Here is a 21,817-nt window from a genome sequence, read left to right on the forward strand (position 1 = left end):
TGGAGGGAGGATAGGATGCAAGTGGGCAGCGCGGAAAACTGGATTATGCAATATACTAAACCCTTCTAGTCTCCCCACCACCACAGGGACTCAGAGCACAGTCTGTTGCTTTTTATATTTAAGTTGAGGAACTTAGGCAAGGTCACCTCCATCCTACTCTGTCTTTATTGGTTATTGGCAGCAGGACATAGAACTGGCAGAGGGCCCCTAACTCAAAATGCACCAAACCCATGAGTGTCTTTAAATACGTCCATGTGGTCAAAAGCCTGCAGCAACATGTTTGGGCTCTAGGAACAGAGCTCCCTAACCAGCACTTAGTTTTGCTGTTCATAGTTTGAAGCCAGGGGAGATCTGTGGGCCAGGGCAGCCATACAACCGCCCTTCCCCATCGCTGTGGGCAGCCCTCTGGAGCGGCATGGCAGAAGCAGACAATCCCCTTGGAGGCTATGGGGACATACCATAGCGCAGGCCATGCTCAGGTGGGCCAGCAGGTGGCCACCCAGGCAAGGTAGGTGCAAAGGGACCAACTGTGCCAAAAGGATACATTTCTTTTAAAGCTTTGCCTTCTGCTATTATCACCTGTCCCTAAACAACCCTTATGGTAAATTCACCCTGGTGTGAAAGGTAACCACTTGTTTTCCTTACGGTTGTAAACTACTGGGGTTCTCTCTCTAAGTTTACAGGAGCTTAGGGTTTTGACTCACAAATAGGATTATCGCCTATCTATAGTGATTCATGTGAGTGTAATTCCTGGCTTTCTCACCAACTGAGGCAAATTACATTGACAGGTGGTGGCAAGAATTCTTATTTCACAGTGTAAGGCTACCTGGTAATTGAAAAATTACACAAGGGTGTTTCTCTTTGTTTCTTTTCTATCATGTATTTCAGAAGTCAGAAAGGTTAAGGTTGAGGAAGCTGCAAGCTGGCTTTTAGAACCTACTGATTAAAGCACCAAGCTGGTACCCAGGCTGAACATCTGGGAAGTGCTTGGTGTTGAAGTCTGGGATTTGGAAAAAGCCTCAGTACACATTGTTGATTTAGTCCATATGAACATTTTTTATGGTATAATGTTACAACCTTAAATGTTATTGAGGAGACCTGTAATGGCTTGGAGCTGAGAACTTAGGTTACATTCATACACTTAGCATCCCAAGTTGGCTACTTAAGTGCAGAAACCATCTCAGGTCATTGTGCAATGTCTCTAAGAGCTCCTTCATGGATAAGTGTACAGTCCTACCTGAATAAGGACCACAGGGAGGGTGAGGGTGAGCAGGAAGATAAATGCTCCCGTAACTGATACCTTCCCCATTTCAGAAATAACAAGAAACATACAGCAAGAGAGTCATGGGGATCTAATAATAATAATTATAATAATTATAATAATGCAAAAGCTGACCAGTGCCCTCTCCCACACATATGTGATCAAAAGGAAAACCTTTCCAAAGGAGAAGTATTTACAACTTTACAACAACATGTGAGCATATCTTGAGGTCAGCCCTTATAAATAGCATTTACATATTAAAATAAATATTTTCACATTGCCAAAATAGCACAAGGTGTTTTTCATTATTTAAAAAAATATGTTACAAAACAATATTTTATATTTCTTATTTCTTTAAAAATTAAGTAATAAAATCATTTTATAAAATAATACAAAAGTAAATTGAGTACAAGATAAGTCCGTTCCTAGTCTGTGTGCTTGGTTTGTACATTATGTTACATTGTGAGATGCTCACCTCCAGGAAGTCATGTAATCATACCTTCACTACTAATTGGACAAATAGTCCAGTGCTTTCCCCTCCACCCCAGGTCAGTCTGTGGTGTGAAAAGTTCTTGCAAGTGATAAAATGTGTAGAGTTCTTTCAGCCCTGGAGAGGATTCCTGATGCTGCCATGTCTATGCACTCACCGCTCCCTGCAGTCTTAGTGAATTATTGCCGACAGAGGTTCTGCTTGGCTGAGCCTGTCCCCTGAAGTAGAGGTATGGTACGTATAGTCAAGACCCTGACAACTTTGTCCTGACATGCTAACTGTGCAAGAATGTGTGTGCGTGCCCTTGCTGGCTTGTCTGTGTGGATGCTTACAGGATGCAAGTGAGGAAGGAGGACAGAAGGTCTGAGAACGGAACTCCGAGGTTCCTTCTCCTAATGCAGTCACACAGTCCTCCTTAGTGGAAGACTCTCCTAGCTACCACTGCTCAGCATCCCTAGAAGTTTACTGGGCTCCAGACCTTGCTGCTGTGCCATCTTCTGCACATCAAAGCCCATGTGCATAAGGAACTGGATCACATTCATCTCTTGCCCCGTATACTGGTCCCGGATGGTAGGGCATGAAGGGTTACAGTGGGGCCAGGGACAGCTGTCGATCAAATGGATGGGGCAGCCTTTCAGCGGGGCTTTCCCATTCTTGCTGCTGTCGTGGAGGCTGCGATCCCAGCAGTGCAGAGCACGGGGTAAGGAGGTCCCTTTCACTTGGATGTCTGTCCAGTGACTGCAAAAACAAAGCAGACCATTGATGCAAGCTCTAGGTAGTACTGTGGCAATTAGCACCTTCCGTTTTGTGTAAGCCAGAGTAACACATTCTATAGCGGGGCCCCAGCAATAACTTAGTATTGCCTGCTCACATAGATTTGTCCTAATCGGAGGAGGAAGTGGAGGGGCAGAGGTGGGCAGAAGATTTTGCAGTTTCCGTGTTGCCTAGTGGAGATTCTGGGACAAGAGCATGAGAATCTGCCTGCCTTGGAAAAAGAGGGAGATGTTTCAGAATGGGGTGGGGGGGCAGCAGAATGTGAGAGAGTTCCTTGATCTGGTCAGGCAACAAGAGGCAAAATGAGCAGGCCAAGTAAGAAGAGTCTGACTTGCCTGCCATCCAGCCCTCAAGCAGCAGGAGCCACCCTGAAGGTGGAGTCAGAAGCTTTTCTGAAAGGAAGGGAAGGAGGGGAAGTTGAGTTTAGATTCAACTCTACAGGGGCAGTTGCTTCTCCCATGCCTTGGGGAAAATGCTACTGTTTTATAACCAGTTATGCTTTAAGAAAACGACTATCCTTCTAAAGTTTTGTCTGAGTCTGTCAGAGTGGAAGAGGGGCAGGGAGAGACCTGTTCACAACTCATATTGTGATTGGCCAGTACAGCTGCTCCTGAAAGAGAGCCCACCAAGACCTTGGGTCTGAGTCACTTATGGATGTGGCGGTAGCGCAATGTGCCTGCAGTGACACTGCCTTAACATGCTGAATGTGAGCATGAAACGGGGAGTGAAGGATCCTGCACGAAAGGAAAACGGGCATCGGGGGCCTGGGCGTTTCACTGTGTTGCTGTAGACTGCGAATCTTTCCCTCCAGGAATAAAGCAGAGCCAGATTATATTGGCTACTAATAGGTTAAGAAGTTCTACAACATGGTGAACAATGACTTGACATGGTGAACAATGACTTTAATTGTTCCATTTTTTAAATATTATTACACTTATTAGACACCTTGTAAAATGAGTTCTGTGGGCATCTTAGAAAATCTGCAGGGGGCTTAACTGGAGAGGGTGGGTTTCTTGCAGTTGTTGAACAACTGACAGCCAGAAGTCTTTGTGAATCTACTACAAATCACCCAGGAATCTCCTAGACAACCTGAATTTGACTACCTTCTGCCTACCCCTGCTCCAGGAAGCATTCCTAAATGGGTGGCAGGGTGATGCTCTCCTAAGTACTATACCCTACTTAAAGGGCAAAGCCAATGAGAGAATACATTTCCTCATTCTGGATACTTACTTGCGTGTGATGATCTCATGAGACAAACAAGCTGGAGCAAAGCTGGCTCTGAAGTGAGGGAAAAAAAGAAGACACATAATATAATTTCTACTATTGCAACCCAGTGTTTGGCTATTGCTCATGGCAGGACTCGGGTTCCCCAATGCTTTATGGGTATGTGTAATTATGGCAGCTGCAGAGTTCACATCTGAGCTACTCAGAGCAGTTGGTTATTCCAGGAAACTGAGTAAGTAAAGCTTTAATTTCATCCTCTCATGTGACTGTCTGAGGGGTCTTTGAATACCACTCTTACTATGAGAGTGGAGAAGGCTGGAATGAGCTATTAAGAAGTATTAAGTCCATGGAATTATTCCTAGGAGATAAAAAGACTGGCTTGAGATTCGGTGCTGAATTCTCAGCAATCCCTTTCTTTTTGCCATGTGATACAAACAAAACTCCTAATGCAAGTTAAACACCGACATAATTCCTCTTAACAATCCTTTTCAGTATTAGAAATCTGGAAGATTTTGAAGAACAGGTTTCTTGAATATATCTACACAGGAAAGACTTCAGTGTTTTTAAAAAAGATGAGACAAGACTAACGTCACGTCCTTGAGGGTGTTCCTCAGCTCACGGCCCAGGTTCTGGATGTAAAGCCACTGCCCCTCCTGCACAGGCTGGCCAGTCAAATGCACATTGTCCACGGTGAGCTGGGCTTCATCAAAGAGCCACTGGACCACAAAAACTGGACCTGCACAGAGAAGAATTGAGGGCAGATTTAATAATTATTAGGGCTGCAAGTTTTCATTGTTTTAACCAGTGAGTTCCTGAATGAAAGCTTTAGTTGCTCAATTAGCACTGGGAATTTTTAATCAGTGAAACAGTACATTAAGGGCATACTTGTGGCTATGGGGATTTATTTTGCTTTTGCCTTATGATTATTGCAGGGAAAGGAAAAGAAAGCACTAAGGGTACAGTTCTGTAGCAATGATGGGAAGCCCCCACACTTGGAGGCTCACAGTCATACTATGAAGGGCAGAAAAAGTGGCTGAGGCATTCGTCACCTCCCGGACTAGCTGCCCTACACTGTCGTGATATGGGGTTTCTTGCTGATCCAGCAACAACTTTTCAGAGGGGGGAAGGGGGGGTACGTCGGGGATCTTCTGACCCTTCCAGTTTCCTCCCCTTCCCACCTACCAGAATGTCCCCCTTTCCCCTCTCCAAGGTTGCTTTCCTGACCTCAGATGCTGTCCAAGGCTACAGGATTGCTTCTTTAGGGCACAATCCTCCAAACTCAGAGGATCATGGGCATCCCATGCAGGGCGGACGAAGCATGCAGGTGAAGGTCACCCCTGCATTTCTCCCACCCTGCAGAGCAGCTGGAGATATGCTCGATTTTTACCATCTATGTGCTGCACTGCAGCAGGGCCAGGGAGGAGGAGGCTGAAGTGCCACGAGGATACATCATACCTTCATGGTGCTGGTCTTCTCCCTTTCCTGCCCACCTTGGTGCCCCTAAACCCCTTTCTCCAAGGTTGCTCTTATGACCGCAGAAAGCAACCAGTGTAGTTTTTTCCATGAGAGTTGTGAGGAGTGGGATGCACTCCAAGCTGGGACTCCAAACAATCCTACTGTCCACTAGGCACAATCTAAGGACCACAGCATTGCTCTCTCAGCATATCTTTTCCTTCCAGCAAAACGTTAGCTTTTATTTTTAGATTGTAAGGTATCTCACTTCTTTCAGTATCTAACTCTCCACTGGCCATATGTCTATTAAAGTTTTGGTAAGATACAAATTCCTTCAAATTCAACAAATCAAGTAACTGGTTAAAAGGCATGCAATTGATCAACCAGGCTCTTTAAATGCTATTGCTAGCTATTCTTAATACTGGTAAGGAAAGCACATTTCAGATCAGCAAACAGTCTCTAGAAAACCCTCCTTTGCACACTTACATCGGAGAGTGGGGTAAATTTTATAACCAAAGAAACAATTCCATTCCTCTCCTTCTTTAAACTGCAATTTGCAGCGTTCAGGAACAAGTCCACTCCAGTACCTGAAAGATGAAATGATAACACGGGTTCATCACACACACTCATTGTGCTGGAAATAATGGACAGCTGGGAGTGTGAGCTAAGAATGCATATATTCCAAATGTTATGAACAGCAGGGGAAAGTTATGCATTTTAGCAAGAAGGAAATCCTGGTTATGTATCTTTTAAGCCAGGTTAGGATATTATGGTACCCAGTGTGTACCCTCTGTGTGACCACATCTCATGTACATTACTTCTTTTCCAAGTCGAACTCCATTAGCTAAAGGAAGCAGTTGGCTTATCATTAGAAAGAGACAGAAACAGTGGGTTTATCATTCCCAGTCTCAGACTTCCTGGGAAAGGAGACCTTAGAATACTTCAGTACCTAATTCCTCTCCTGATGGCTTCTGTGGGGGCGCAGGTTATGGTATCAATGCAGTCTGTTCTACGATATTGTTTATTATCCAAGAACCAGCCAGAGTCTGCAAGGCCACGGACCTGAATCCCAGGATATCCCATTTCTTCTAGTTGCTCAGCCACTCGATCCACGTTCAGGAGGACCCCTGTTCCACCAGCACTGCAATGACAACAGAGGTCTCTCAGCAAGGGAGGTGTGATCCTCAGTGTTGCATCCAATTCTAGCATTCCGTTTTCTAATGATTAAATTTATTAATAATTACGGCAAGAGCATTGGAACTCTTTCAGAATTAAATTTTGGGAAAGTTCTTGGTGCATCCATGGCCAAAAATGCTAGTGTGTTTTAATGTCGGGTTCTTATTGCCTGCCACTAGGCCTGAGGAGAGGCATCCCAGCATTTCAGAATGAAGGGAAAAGCTCCACAGATGCTGGGAAACTGCTGAGTAACTGGTAGTAGCACAGAGAGGAGGCATGGGCAATCTAGGGAACCATGAAGGGCCAGATTGGGACTCCAAGAGGCCCATATTTGGTCCTTGGGCCTGAGGTTTAAAGCAATAGCAGCTGCTTGGAAGACCCAGAGACCTACATGGTCTCTTTTGTTTGATTAATAAAAATATCATCAAAAGAAAATTTATGTGCTTTATACCACATAAGCATCACTCGCTAAAGGGAGAATTTAAAAAAAAAATCAACACCAAATATTTCCCAATCTAAATATAACTGCCAGGTAAATCCCATCCAGTACCTCAGCATTAGTTGTTAGACATCTTTGGACCCTCACACAGAACCCCCTCCTCAGGGCCTCCTTGTGCCTGGGCACCCAGTTCTATTTCTTGGCAGCCTATGGGTCAGCCAGGCTCTTCTACTCAGGTAGGTGCTCAAAAAATTGGTCCTTTCCCTAAAGACCTGCCCTGCTGTCAGTCCATTTCTAGGCCCGATTCAAAATATTAAGTACTTATAAAACTCTAGAAGGCTTGGGAGCCAGTTGTCTGAAGAAGGGAATGTTCCTGAGCTCAGTGGTTCTCCTCAGGCACTCTCTTCCCTGCTACCTCATCTGAAGTTATATGAGTTGTCACTAGAGGGCCTTTTTGGCCATGGGGTCCCTTTCGTCAAATGCCATCCCCAGAGATCGGAAATGTATTTTGGAAATGTGTAAAGCAACATGTGGAAACAACACTGGTGTCATGGAGAAAAGGAAAGACCATTCTATTTGTCTAGGTGTTCCAGCGTGTAAGACTAAAAGCTCCCTTGATTATTATTTAAACATTGACTGAAATGTAAGGCTTTGCTTCCAGTGTTTCTTTTCCTGTTTTATTTTTGCAAAAATTTAGATTTTACCATGTTTATTTTATTGTACACCACTCTGAAAGGTGTCACGCACATTTTCTAAACAAATTGGTATTTATTTATGTGTTTATTATACTCATATCCCACCTTTTTTCCACTCAGGGTGGCTTCTGTAATTCTCCTTCTCCTCTCAATCTTATCCCCACAACAACCCTGTGAGGCAAGTTGGGCTGGGAGTCTGCAACTGGCCCAGCATTACCCAGTTGGCTGCCTGACTGAGTAGCAACTAAAACCTAGATCTCCTGGGTCCCAGTCCCACACTTTTAATAACTAAGCCACACTGCCTCTCTCATAACGCCTAAGCATTAGTTGTAGCAACTAAAACAGAATTTGGTCTTACTAGATCACAAATTTTTCATCAAGAAGGGTGACTGTGAAATAAAAATCATTCCCACCACCTACAAGCCCACCCATTCAATCTGGAATCACCCCAGCTCCACACTTTCTAGACACATCTTCACAAAGAGGCATGTACCTGCTTCCTGCCAGCAAGAGCACCTTGGCATTTCCAAGGCCCTTTCCCACCAGCTCCTTCACAACCTCTTGTATGATAAGGGCACCCATGAAAACAAATTCATCTGCAGAGGGAAGGATTAAGGGAGAAAAGAAGAGTTCACAGTAAGCAAAATTATTTAGCTAAAAGGTTTTCCTGTTCTTCCCCACCCAAAGCTCCATGTCTGTGCACATTGAAAGAATATGCCATACCTTTGGTGAGCTACAAATGAATTCTTGGGCGACGGCGGGGAGAGGGGGGGGACACAAGTCTGGCAGACTTTAGTGCCATTAGTTTGTGTGTTTTGGATCTAATATTGTTCATTAACTTGATGCTCCAGTCTTAAAATCACACTGAGTTTACTTTTGCACATTTTATATTATAAATTCAGATCTTCCATCTCTGAACTGCTAACATCTCTAGTAGAATATGGACTAATGGTTCAACAACACCCCACAAGAGAATATCTGTTTAATCTCTTGATTGTCATATGGAGATTTTAATAGAAAACCATGCCTTTAGTATGCAAGACTCCTTTTCAGAGCAGGTGGAAAATGAGGGTAGAAGCAGATCATTCCAACAAAAACATGGAGGACGTCCTTGCTTCTAGATAATATTCTCTGCCTGGTAGCATTTACAACTATTCTCAGAAAAAGAGCTGAAATCAGAAAAGTGCTGCAGTCTAGGCCAGTGCCCCAGTGGGTGAATCACACTTAGCCTGATCTCTCTAGTTAGGCCATCAATTCATGTTCTGTCTCTATGGATTTGCAGTCTAAAAACACAGTCTTACTAAAACACATAGAAATAGAGAAAAACACAGTCTAAAAACACATAGAAATAGAGAAAAGTCCTACTCCTAGCATTCTCCCCATCAGGACTGCACCCTGAAGAGAACAGAGATAGTAGGCATCAGTACTGCAACACGAGAAACAGTACAATGGCTTCCACTGGTCATACAGAAAGCCTTTGATCTTGGTGTCCTTTATCAAATATACTTTGTCTAGACAAAAGTAAAATAAAAATGTTCTACGTCCAGGGTGAGGGTTTTGTGAGTGTTAAATAGAATACCCAAATAGTATGGTGGTCTTTGCTCAGGGAAGGAGCAAAATGCAACACAGCAAACGATATGGAGCAAGTGGAAATATAGTAGCCTGAGAGGGGTCTAATAGCTAGTTAATATTTAGCTATTCTATAGTAAATTACAAAATTATTCAAAAACTCATCACATCCTAAGATAGCATAATTGCTATTACACTGTAGTGTTTAATGCACTGAGCTATAAACTAGAAAGCCCTCAGTTCAAATATTCTTCTACCATGGAACTGTGGCATTATGTAGGTCAGTCACCAGCAATATGCTATAAAATAGTGACTTACCTTACAGGACTATTGTAAGGATCACTGAAAATATGACTATGAAGCATTCTAACATTCATAATATGCTAGTGTTACAAACGACATTTATCAGCATGCCCATCCATTACATTCCCCTTGCCCAAAAATGCTTCCTTTGCTCCCAATCTTGTCCAACTTTTATAACCTGGACTCGGGAGATTTGAAGAGTTGGGAAATTGTGCCTCCTTAGTACTATGTTGTTTTTCCATGTTATACTGGTGAAGGGAGCAGCCCCACTGGATTCTCTCCACTGACGGACACTGGAGCTGCATCTCCCTATTTTCTGCTAGGAAGGGTCAAAAAGAAAAGCAACAGCAGCTGTCAGAATATCCTGCAATGCTCTTGATCCAGGAAGCTGCCGGCCCTTGCTTTCTCCCTACCTGTGTACAGCTGCACAACATCCTAGTTATCTTTTCCAGAGAGGAAATACAGCACATTGTCACTGAGCAGCTGCTATCCCAGACTGGATGTGACCATTTGAAGCTGCACGGGTGCCTTTGCCTCTCCTTTCTCATAATGGGCCTGCAGACCCACTGGCAGGGAAAAGAACAGCAAAGACAGCCAAGTAGTTTCACATGGTGATGTTCAGTCTTGCAGCCTTAAAGAATGTCTTAGGGCAAATGAATCAGGTTGTGTTAGTTTGTAGTAGCAAAAACAATGAGGAGACATGAGTCTAGCAGAGCAAGTGCTGGACTGGCACTTGGAAGATCCAGGTTGTAGCCCTACTTGGCCATGAAACGCACAGGGTGCCTTTAGGAAAGCTACTGATTCTCATGCTAACCTACCACACAAGGCTGTTGTAAGAATAAAATGAAGAGGGAGATTAGGAAATCTTCCTCAGGATCCTCACAAGAGGGGGAAAGGCAGCATAGAAATATAACATGGTCATGATTGCACCTTAAAGGTTAGCATTCGTTAGAGCAAAAGCTTTCTGGTGCCAACCCCTCTGTTGCTTTTAGGGCAACTGAGGAGATGCTCACAGCCAGTCCTGGGTCTGTTGTGCCAGGTATGGAGCCCATGGCAGAACTTTGCTGGCTACCATGGTGTGCACCTGAAGGCAGCTGCTGCTCAAGAAAAGCAAGACCAGCTCTGTGTGGGTAGATGGTAGCAGGGATGAGACATGATAACATCCTTTATTCTCGACACATTCCTAAGTGGGCTCTTTCTCAAGGAACCACCATACAATCTGCTCAACTTCTCAATAGTGGTGACAAAAAACCCTTCCTCTAAATGACTCTGAAGTTGGCCCCATCCTTTCAAAAAATGTGAACTGCCTGAAATAGTCTGATGGGATAAAGGATATTTTTTCATCTCTTCTTTTTAGGGTAGTAATATTTCATTTAACCAGACCTCAGTCTCTGAAATGGAATTGTAAAAAGTAAGCATCTTCTCCCAAGGCCACCACATATGATAAGCAGTGGGATCTAACCATTCAAGGTGTCAACAGCTCCCACCAGGCAGAAGATGGGCACCCAAAAGAGGCAATTTTGAGCTGGGAAAGCATTACAAGAGAGTCCATATATTGGCCACTGAGTCAGCTGTGCTGGTAGTTCCACACTTTAAAATTGCACTGTATTCTTCTTCAGACAGAAAAATGACCACAAAACATTTTCTCAACATTTCCTAGCTTCATTAAAGTGCATTTTTCTGAGCCACAATGGGGCTTCCCGTAACATTTTTGTGATTGGTCAAGGTAGTGAAGTCTCCCAAGTCCATGCACAGACATGAGGAACATCCTTAACTTAGCTTACATGTCCTGGCACTGCTTGTTCCTTCCTCACCAAAGAGAACATTCAAACTCTGTCCATGGTGCAGAGAGAACAGTGAGTGGGGGAAGCTGAGCCGAAAAAATGGCTCTTCCAACACTCAGAAAGCAACTGTTCCCCTCGGGCTAGTCATGCTGCGACTCCTCTGCATCAGGGAGCTCTGAACCATAAGAAAGCAGGGCTTGCAAGACGATATTTTATCTAGGGGGCATTTATTGTTCCTTCCTCCCCACTGGCAAGAACATTTTTTTCCATTCACGGCTGTAGAAAAGTCAGGCCGTGTCCTCTTAATGCAAACTGTCTGTCTGGCAGCAAGTGCCTGTCAGGAGCACTCACTTTTCTCAGTCTTGGCAGAGGCACCGCTCCAGACGTCGCTTGAGCAATATGGGATGAAACTGCAAGAGACAAGAAGTATGTGAGCGCCCTTATTCCTCTGACATGCCGAGAGAGGTGAGGCAGGGGTCAGGCAACAGAACTGCTATTGGGGATGGAACAGAACCAATTTAATACCCACTCAGATCAAATGGCACCACCCACAAACTCTCAGAAGAGCTTGCTCAGGTAGCATTCAGCTCACTTTACTGATCTATATGGGTGACATGAAATGCGTATTCGTCATTCTCTCTCCTCTGTTATGATGCACTTCTCATTTTATACAACAAAAGGGATATCCCAGTGCACAGAGTGTAAAGGGAAGCGGTACATCCCCATATGTTTTGACACACATGCTGGGCAGTTGTGACTTGTGTACTTGCACTTCTTCACCCATGTGCTTTATAACCCCTCATTTTCCAGGGCCTCTTTCATGCTTTCCAAGCATTTCTATGATGTTCTCTTTTCTGGGGGGCGGGGGGCACAAGGAAAGTATGATATTATTTGAAAAAGATAGGAAGAACTGGATTGAGACAAGTGTGTAAGACCTAGTGGTTGCATGATGGCTTACACAGAAAGGTAGACTCTGCCCCAAACCTCCCCCACAAAAAGGACGCTAATGCAAAGGAGCCAATTTAATCCTTCAGAGCAGAAGCAGTAGCCTTGGTGAAGTGGCAGGTGACAAGCATCATGTAAAGAAACCAACACATCAGCCTGTCACACTCTGTTGCTGTTTACCATAGGAACCATGTAAAATTTAGGCCGTTCCAAACCCTCAGTGTATCCGTCTCCCACATTCAAATATTATTTATGACTATCCACACAAATATTTCTGTGTTGACAGAACAGCTTTCTCTAGTCTCCTTATTTTCACCTCAAGTTTCTGCTCCTGTAAAGTTCAGTGAAAGCTGTGAATTACTTTTCCAAACTATTTTTACATTTTATAATCAGCAGGGACAGTTGATCTTTTGATATAAGCGTTCTGGCTTATAAAAGCAGCTGCTGGTAGTGTTTACTAACCAAGAGGATAAGGGTGTTGAATGCTTCTTTACAACAAGGTGTGATTTCATCATGCCTAGAAAAGGTGTGGCGAGACCTTTTTAAAAACAAAAACAAAACACTTCCCCGAACCCCACTATTTTGGGTAATCTCTGGCCAAATTCAATATTCCATTCTTGGGCAGGGTACTGGAACATGTGGTAGCAACACATTTCATGTTTCGAGATGAGTCAGATTATTTCAACTTGGCCTCAAGCCTCATTACAGGACAGAGACTGCTATGGTGGATGAAAACAACACCAGGAATGAGGTGGGAGAATTGTGTTCTGGTTTGCTTCTGCTGGACCTCTCTGTAGCTTCCAACACCAACTGTAGTATCTTTCTGGATTACTTCATTGTCTAAGATTTGGAGGCACACTCTCACAGTGGCACTGGTTCCTCTTGAAGGAAGCTGTGGTCGATTCCTATTCAGTGGAATGACCATTGGCCTACAGTGTCCTTCAGGATTCCATCTTGTTGCATATGCTATCTAACATACATATGAAACGGTGGAGAGAGATCTTCCAGAATTTGGGTGTTCAGTGCCCCCCTTCTATTGATAACACTCAACTCTACTTCTCCTCTCTTTCTAAAACCAAGGAAACGACTCTACTCTATCCAGTGATTGATTGATTGATTCGATTTCTAACCCAGGCCATTAGCCACAGGGCTCCTTATTTAGCAGTTATGTCTGTCATGGACTGAATGAGGGCGAACAAACTGAGAATTAATCCAGAGAAGACAGATTTGCTTCTGGTCAGTTGAAAGGAACATCAGGAGCAGGGAATCCACTAGTTGTGGATGGAGGCACCCTCCTCCTGAAGACAAAAGCTCACAGCTTTGGTGGACTTCTGGACATCTAGGCTCATAGCTGACTTGAAGTTTTAGGAGTGGCCAAAACTGCCTAGTGCTTCAAGTGTGTCCATTCTTAAAAATGCCCTATCGGGCCACATGACTTAAAGACATCGCATTTGGACTTCTGTAGTCTACTCTAATGCGTATGCCTTTGAGTGTGACTTCAGCTGGTCCCATACACTGTTGTGATGTGCTGCCAAGTCATCTCCAACTTATGGCAGCCCTACAAATTAAAGCCCTCCAAAATGTTCTGTCCTCCACAGCCCTGCTCAGCTCTTGTAAACTCAAGGCTGTGGCTTCTTTAAAGGAAATGATACATCTCCTATTTAGTCTTTCTTTGCTCTCTCTGCCACTGGCTTTCCTAGCATGATTAATTTTTCCACTGAGTCAAATGATGCAGCTAGTTTTATTAAGCAGGGAACATTTTAAAAAATATATGACTTCCTTGTTGTAACAGCATCACTGGCAACCAGTCTATTTCTAGGTACAATTTGAAGTGCTGATTATGACTTAGAAAGCTATATAGTATGTTATACCTGCTTGCATAGGAGAAAGCATTCTTTCAGATGAGCCTGCCTTTGAGGCGGTGTTAGAGAGTGGCCCACTAGGGCTGGAGCCCCGAAAACTTTGCTTTGGAGCCCCAGATCACTGGAATGCCTTCTGCCCCAACAGCCTGATATGTGTTGAAATAAAGATACAGGACCCTGATTCTCTTGCATATGATTCCTCTGGATTATTTGGCTTTTTGTCCACATGTTCTTCACCGTAGGCTGCCGTACCTCAAGCTTTCTGCATGAATTGTGCTTTTGGAAGACAAGGCTTTTTAAAATATATGTAAACTTTAGAGTGTATGTAAATCGTCATAGGCAAATTGTGCTTTAAAAAAAATCCTCAGCTCCAGATCTTTTTGGTACCCATCGCTATCCCAGCCTGACTAGGTTTTAAAGTCCTTGAATGATTATGTAGGAATACAAGAGAGCCCCTTCTCAGTTGCTGGTCTGAAGCTTCCTGCCAAAGAAGACCAGCTTCCATTTCCTCTTTCCTTCCACTGGCAGGCAAAATATGGGCCCCAGCAAATATACTACTTTCAGCTGCAACTTCTACCCATGCTTTTTCTAGTTATTCGCTACAAGGACCATTCCTCTTTATTTCACATGTAGGCTCAGTTTCTATTTTCCTTCGCATTCCTTGCATCTTGCTTACTTCCCCACAGTGCTATTCCATCCATTTCCCATAACCATTTCCCCTACTTACACCATATTTGCATTCCACCAGTGTGGATTTTCTTCTGGTTGTGATGACAGTATGCCAGTTCCTGTAAGTTAAGAACTGTTTTTAACAAAATACTGAAAGACAGAAAAACTTTGTTCAAATACTAAAGCAATCTCTAGCAATACAAGGAAAAATTAAACATGATCACAATGGCAAAACATGCGAAAGAGGAAACGTTCTGTGCTTAGATCTGCAGAAATGTGATCTTTTGGCCATGTCTTAGGAACATGGTTCTGAGTACCTGAAAGAATATAGCTGTTACAATACATTATTTGCTAATAGGTTTATCTTGCTAGTATTAAAGATAAATTGGGCTCCAATGATGTAAATTACCCATTTCACTAACTGGGATAAGGAAACCATGGCCTAATCCAATGTGTATATGTGAGCAAATAAGCAGATCCATGTGTACACACCACTCAAGTCTGAAAGGTAACTTCCTCTTATTGTTCCAGAGATGACAGAAGTATAAAACACAGTTCTATCCATATCTTATCAGAAGAAACTTAAAAAGAGTTCAACTGGGATTATACCAGGCAGATTATTACAGAAGTACAGCTGCAAAATGGAGGTGAAGAAATACAGGAGATCTACAACCATATTCTCAGTTCTGAGGATAAAGCTGATTTATAAATAAGGCATGAGGCCGTGGTATGAGGCTGTACGTGTTTGCCAGTCCCCAAAACCTGAAACCAGCCTTCACAGCTTCATTCTGAGTTTTTGGACTAGAGCTTATTCCTGTTACGTAAAAATGGCATGGGCTGCATGGCTCAGTGGTAGACTGTGTGGTTTACATGCAGAAGGTTTCAAGTTAATTGCTGGCATCTACAAGGAGGGTTGGAAAAGCTCCTGCTGGTAACCCTGGAAAGCTGCTGCCACTCAGTGTTCACAGTACTGGGCAGATGCGCCAATGATCTGGCCCAGAATAAAGCAGATTCCTACATTCCTAATGTTAAGCAAATCCCTTCAGCCCTCTATTAGGTCTGCCTGTATTAGGTAAAGTCCTCACCAGCTGCCCTAAACAACATCTAGCATTTTCAGAGCCATAGAAACTGGTGGTATCCAGAACAGGCCTCTGATAAGATTTTGATTAGTAGGTCTCTCTGCATACCCTAAAATCTTTGCAATCCCCACCATCTACTGATGGGGGTGAATATATTATTAACACTGCCCACTTCACTCGAAGTACAAACACAGAAGTAACAACAACATCATCATCATCAACAACAACTGTAACCTACAGACTATTTCCAGATAGATGCATCAAAAACAAGGACAGAACTACAACAAAACAGTGCAGCCGCCCAAACAACTGGTTCATTTCTAACAACACGTTCAAAGTGGGGTTGCTAAGCACAGGACCCAGTGCTGCCTTCAAAGACATGCCAGATGGGTACCGCACAGGGCAGAAGGAAGGTGGTAGTTTTCCTTTCCTTTTTCCCTGGCAATATGGGTTTTAAACTCTCTCCTGTCCCAGCCTTAGAATACCCCATTTCTGGAGCTGTGGGCTACTGCCTGCAGGAACACTGCTGGTGATAATGCTACACTCACAAAGCTCTCCATGGGCATCGTGGGGGCTTCCAAAATGGCAGAGCTCCACCCACCATGAGTGGTGAGACACCACTGTCTTATCCCAACCTGCTTCAGAAAGCTAGGGTCAGGCACTAAGGATTGGCCTGAAAAAGACTAACATGATAAAAATATTTTAGAGTCGTTACAGCAGCTTTGTTCAAATTAAGCTTGGGCAGGACCCTGGCTGGAAGTCTAGGAGCTGCATATCTTACAGCCTCTTGGTCCCCAGGGGCTGCATGTGATGCTAGTTGCGCAGCTGGCCTGTGTGGAAAAGCAGGTGGAGCTGCTCCAGCTTCCTGTGGGCTGCACAGCCAAGGGCCACATGAGACTAGTTGTGTACCCTTACTGTAAGGAGTCCCCTCCTCTCACAGAGAAGCCTTGTGCCAACAGATCTGTAGAGGAAGTTCTGTTCTATATCACTTTTGTCATCGGCCAGGTTTCCTCCTCTGTACATTCAAAAGTCACAGACCTCTTTCCTTGCAACCCATTCTTTACTGACCAAAAAGCACAAAACACCCAGAATGAATCTCTGAGCATGCACAGAGTGGTTTGTTGAACCCAATTCATGAACCCCCCTTATGAGCACGCCTGGGTCCCATCCCTTTGAGAGGGACCTCCCGCAAACAAGCATGCTTCTCTCTGCACTGATCCTCTCGTTGGGCTGCCCTCCTCTGCTGGTGCCGTGTCATGGGGTCAAGAACCTGGGCCACCTTATCTGTGTTTGAGAAACCCCCCTGCTCTGAGTCCCCTCCTGCCAAGTGTACATCTTGGTTATTCCCAGAGACTGCCTGCCCTCCTGGGCAGTCTGTCCTTGAGGTAAGCACCTCCACTTCCCTAATTTCAGTGTTGTGGCATGGCCCACATTCCCAGCCCCCCATTCTCCTCCAGATTCCGATTCTGATTCCCTGGAAGCCCAGCCAGAAGCCCCTGTGCACAAATGCCCAAAGCAGCCATCTTTCTCACTCTCAATAATTTCCTTTAAACATGCAAGGAGGCATGAAGTGGAAGGGCTCAGTGCTGGGCATTAACTACACTGGCAACCACATTATAAAAACCTCTTACAGTCAAAGTACATTGGACCCTTTCTCTTGAACTTTAAATGACTGGATGCATTGTTTTAATTCTGATGTATTTTATCTCTCTGTTTTATCACTGGATTAGTGTTGAGTTAACGGAGCAGTAGTACAATAATATTTCAAAAGAAATAATATGATGCTAGGTATGTAATTATCTATTTATAACTACATATTTATGTAGAAAAAGTAATATAATTAATAGTTTAAGTCCCAGGCTGATGGGAATAAAGAAATTACCAGTTCTAGTAACAGGCCACTCCTTGGAGCTCATAAGTCTTCTCATTGTCTCATACCGAGTGTTGCAGTTCTCTCTGTTGAAGCAGTACCAGCCTCCTAATTCAGGAAAGGAAAAGGAAAGAAAAAGAACAAAATAATGTCATTTCTTTCCTGCATCACCTACTCTATGCCTTTGTAGGCTCTGATTTTACATATTTAATTTCTATACTGCCATTATAGAAATGCATTTATAAAATTTATAAATGAAATACATAATTTAGGAAGAGAAGCTAATTTAAGGAATAAATGCAATTTAATCATTACTGTTCATAATGTTTCTCATCATGAGTCTGCGTATCAGGGGATATACGATACTGACTCAGCATCTCACAGAATATGGTATCAGGATCTAATCTGTTTGAGGCTTTAAGCCTCCAGTACAGTATGTCCACTACAGACGTAAACCCAGCTGAACACAGTAGGACTTACCTCCAAGAAAATGTACACTATCCCACTTAAACAACTTCTATTCCTCTCCCTGCAGAACTGTACTAAAATTTAGCTGACAGTGGAATATGTACCTTAGAAAAAATGCAACATATGAATCTAGCCTGAAGAAATTTGGGATATAATGGCAGAAACAATACAAGAATGGTGGTTTTGGGTGAGTGTCACATGACACACCAGTGAATCGGGCATTACAATACTCGTAATAATGTCTGCTGTAGTTCTCCCACTGGTCTCAAACATAGGTTGACATTATTTCCAAGACATAGTCTTCCCTGAAAATCTTACTATGAGGCTTTCACCAATGTCTAATTTTCCAAAGAATTAATTGGAAGACTTCAGCCTTTAAATCTAGATCAACTTATGCCCTGATTCTGACACTTGGGAAGTGAACTTGATAAAGTAAGGTCATTTTCTTGTTCTTTAACACGACAGTCAACCACATGCCTTGGTGCATGCCACTGTTGTGCCAACAAAGAAGGATCTGTTTTGCACATGTCAGAATAACACTCATTCCTCTGGATTGTGGCCATTATATAGAAGTCCCTCCAGATTTTATAGAGCTTACTTCCTAGTGAGAGCCCCAATTCTGTTCTACTTAGTGACCCTGGATGAGTTTCACAAGACTATAGAGGTGATGGGCTAGAACACCCAGCGGCCGCTCTACATGCTACTATTACACCACCACAAAGGTGCTAGGGAGTGGGGCGGGGGCAAGCAAAGGAGCAGAGAAAGAACCAACCCAGGGACTGAAAAAACCAATCACAATTTGTTCAATCATCGTACAAACAGATCCTGGATAGGATACCGAACTATGGGTAGAGCAAGAAGCCATGGATTAAATAAATCATGAGTTACTGAGAAGTGTGAACTGGGCTGATCATATTCTGATCCCAGGACCACAGCACAGGTACTTAGGACTGGAATGAATAATCCAATCACCACTGTAGATGATGCAGAGCTCCTGAGAAAAATTGTGACACTTTAGTTGAGATGCTTGTCACGATCAAAAACATACAAAGTATTTGCTCGTTCTAATAATAAATGTGTGTTGGCATAATTATCATGGTTTCTTAGTCACAGGTTCACTATATGGTCACTTTCACGGCTCAGCAGTAGAACACTGGCTTTACATGCTGAACGTCCCAATATTAATTCCTGGCGTCTCCAGGTAGGACTGAAGCACTAGAAAGCAGTTTCCTATTAATGTCTGCAGACCAACGGTCTGACTCAGGTAAGTTCTCTGACTTGGAACTCCACAGACTTATTTCAAAACAGAGTAATTTAGGATCAGGAAAGCAGAGTCCATCAATTGCTATTATGCAGAGAAAGACGAGAACACCAGAAGTGTGGAAGCCACAGTCTGTTTAGAGACTTGCTGCATGTAGGTCAAAAACCTAGGAAATAAAAGCCTGGGACTGAACTGTAGAACAAAACCGATTGAACAGGGTTGCAATCCAGCCTTTCCCAATCAATTGTCCTGTTGGACTACAACTCCTATTCTCTTTAGCCAACTTGAGAAAAGCACATCTGGACATAGCTTTGATTAGTTAGGTGAGTAATTAGGTGCCAGGAAATCTACAGGTGCTAAGAGCATAGAAAATAATAAAGTAGGAAAAGATGGAGGCGCTGATTACCAAGGGGGCAATCACCACATACACACATTCCCTAAAAACCTTGGATGAAAGCAGCGGGGAAGTTCCTCAGCCATCTTTTGATTTATTTATTTATTTTTTACAAGTGATTGAACTTTGCTTAAATAAATTGAAAGAAAATGAAAGAAAACTCAAACTCACCTTCCAGGAATAGCAGCCACCTTCTACTGCCTTTCGATTCTTTGAGGTAGTAGCTAAAACCAAAACAAACAGAAGGCAGCGTGAACTTAATTAGGGAGACTGGCTCACTCAACCACAAGCTCTTTGATACACCAACTCATTATAATATCAAGAGGGTTACATAAAATACTTGGGTAAAGAACAAGAGAAAGAAACAGGATGGCTGTCAAAAGAGCTCCAAACAGAGTCTGATCAAAGGGCCTTCTCGGGGACCCTGAGCCAGGCTGAACTGGCTTTCATCTTGCTCCAAACTAAATGCATTAAACAAATTCCTTGCATTCCGAAGGATTTCCAGGCAGGAAAGAGTTATTCCACCTGTTACTGGCTGTGTTCTTAGTAACGACCACATGGTGGAAGCAGAAGAGCTTGAACACTAGGAAGGATTGTTTCAGCACTTTTGAAGTACTAAGTATGTTTAGAGCAAAGGACATGGGGGGGGGTGGGGGGGCGCGTGCGCGCGCACAACCAACAGTATTAATAGTAAAACTGTTCTGCCCTCTTTCTCAAGCATCCCTCCTCAGCAAAAATGTGCTTTACAAAGGAGGGAAAGATGTTGTCCATGCTTCTTCAATGCATATACTGGTTGGAGAACTGAAGTTCAGATCCGGAAACAAGCTGAGGTTCTATCAGTTGAACCAAACTCTCAACAAATAAGGATACTGTGGGGCTTTAATCAAAGTTTTACAGATGTCTAAGTAACTATACTGCTCTGAGACAAAATATTGCCCACTATATTCTGTTAAATCCTCATTTTTCTGGACTAGAGGCCATTCCTTTGAATAAGGGGCAGCTATCAACACAACCCTGTAATAGATCTAGAGAACATAAGCAGCCATAATATAAAGTGAAGGAATACACCAAGAATGGAATACGGTTATATTCAGTACTGCTTTCACTCCCACCCGCCGCTTCTTCAGGATCCTGTCTGTGCTACTTTAGGGAAGGCTGTGAACCAGCTGGTCTCCCTCTATCTGGTTCTAGCGATTGCTTTGAATGCTCTATAGTTCATCCAGCAGGCAGGGTGGGGGTGAACCACTGATACACTGGAGGGCACAGAACCACACACTGATGGAAAGCTGAGGGGAGCCAAATACCAGAGGAGGGCACAGAAAAAGTGAGGATGAAGAAGCAGTGGCCTTTTACAACCTTCCTTCTCTTTCCATGAGGCACAGGAGCTGTGACAGGGAACCACTGGGAGCCTGAGGAACATTAAGCAGGCGAGGGCTAGGAGTTCCTAGAAGAGAAGGGGGCTTGGCATTTATACTCACCCGGCAGGGCTGCCATCGTTGCAGGTGACTGAACTGTTGAGCAGCAAGTGGAGCCTCAGCTCCTGGTGCAGGTTCTGAGCTGAGCAAGGGTAGAGCGACTGCGCCAGGCTCTTGATCTGAGCCATGAAACTGTCCATGTTCCCCTCCACGGCGGTAAAGTCCAATGGGAAGCTCTCAACCGGCTGCCCAGCCGCCTCACTCCGCTCTCTGGCTGCGGGCTGGTGCGGGTGTTGCTGCTGCTGCTGCTGTTGCTGCTGCTGTTGCTGCTGCTGTCCACGCCGCCTCCAGCTCTTCCTGCCATCCCCGCCGGGGCCCCAGTGCAACAGCCCCAGGAGCAGCAGCATTTGCACGGTCCCTCTGCCCATCGCGACGCGGAGCCACCTGCTGGGAAGGAGGAGGAGGAAGAGGAGAAAGGGGAGCCCGTGAGCGCAGCCGGAGGGGTTGCTGGAGGGAGGGCACGGGATGGATCGCTCGCCTCGCCTCGGGCTGCGGGGTGCACGCTCTGCCCCTGGCGGCGATCGGCGCTGCGCGGGCTGGGGGGCTCCGGCCTGTGCCTGCTCCGTGCCGCGCGTTGCCAAGGGTCTGGGAGCGCTGGCCCCGTCTCGCCCGCTCCAATGAGCTGCG

General features: G+C 44.2%; 1 protein-coding gene across 1 annotated transcript; it reads right to left on the minus strand.

Moving 5' to 3' along the window:
* Positions 1 to 1,640: 1,640 nt before the first annotated feature.
* On the minus strand, positions 1,641 to 21,570 carry NOTUM (notum, palmitoleoyl-protein carboxylesterase). The gene is made up of 11 exons (XM_044420109.1): positions 21,194 to 21,570; positions 19,887 to 19,939; positions 17,605 to 17,700; positions 14,702 to 14,762; positions 11,519 to 11,577; positions 8,005 to 8,107; positions 6,151 to 6,342; positions 5,688 to 5,788; positions 4,338 to 4,485; positions 3,756 to 3,803; positions 1,641 to 2,489 (listed from the first exon to the last, which is right to left on the minus strand). The coding sequence occupies exons 1-11, from the start codon at positions 21,556 to 21,558 to the stop codon at positions 2,183 to 2,185; spliced, it is 1,533 nt and encodes a 510-aa protein (XP_044276044.1). The 5' UTR covers positions 21,559 to 21,570; the 3' UTR covers positions 1,641 to 2,182.
* Between the last annotated feature and the right edge of the window lie 247 nt (positions 21,571 to 21,817).

This window comes from Varanus komodoensis, unplaced genomic scaffold (genome assembly GCF_004798865.1).
Source record: "Varanus komodoensis strain SLA01 unplaced genomic scaffold, ASM479886v1 scaffold11, whole genome shotgun sequence".
NCBI classification, from domain to species: Eukaryota; Metazoa; Chordata; class Lepidosauria; order Squamata; family Varanidae; genus Varanus; species Varanus komodoensis.

Coding starts and splice junctions, on each gene's coding strand:
- NOTUM (XM_044420109.1), bottom strand. CDS start 21,558: ATGGGCAGAGGGACCGTGCAAATGCTGCTGCTCCTGGGGCTGTTGCAC. Junction 5,789..6,150: donor GCCATCAGGAGAGGAATTAG/GTACTGAAGTAT, acceptor TTCATCTTTCAG/GTACTGGAGTGGACTTGTTC. Junction 4,486..5,687: donor AATTTACCCCACTCTCCGAT/GTAAGTGTGCAA, acceptor TTCTCTGTGCAG/GTCCAGTTTTTGTGGTCCAG.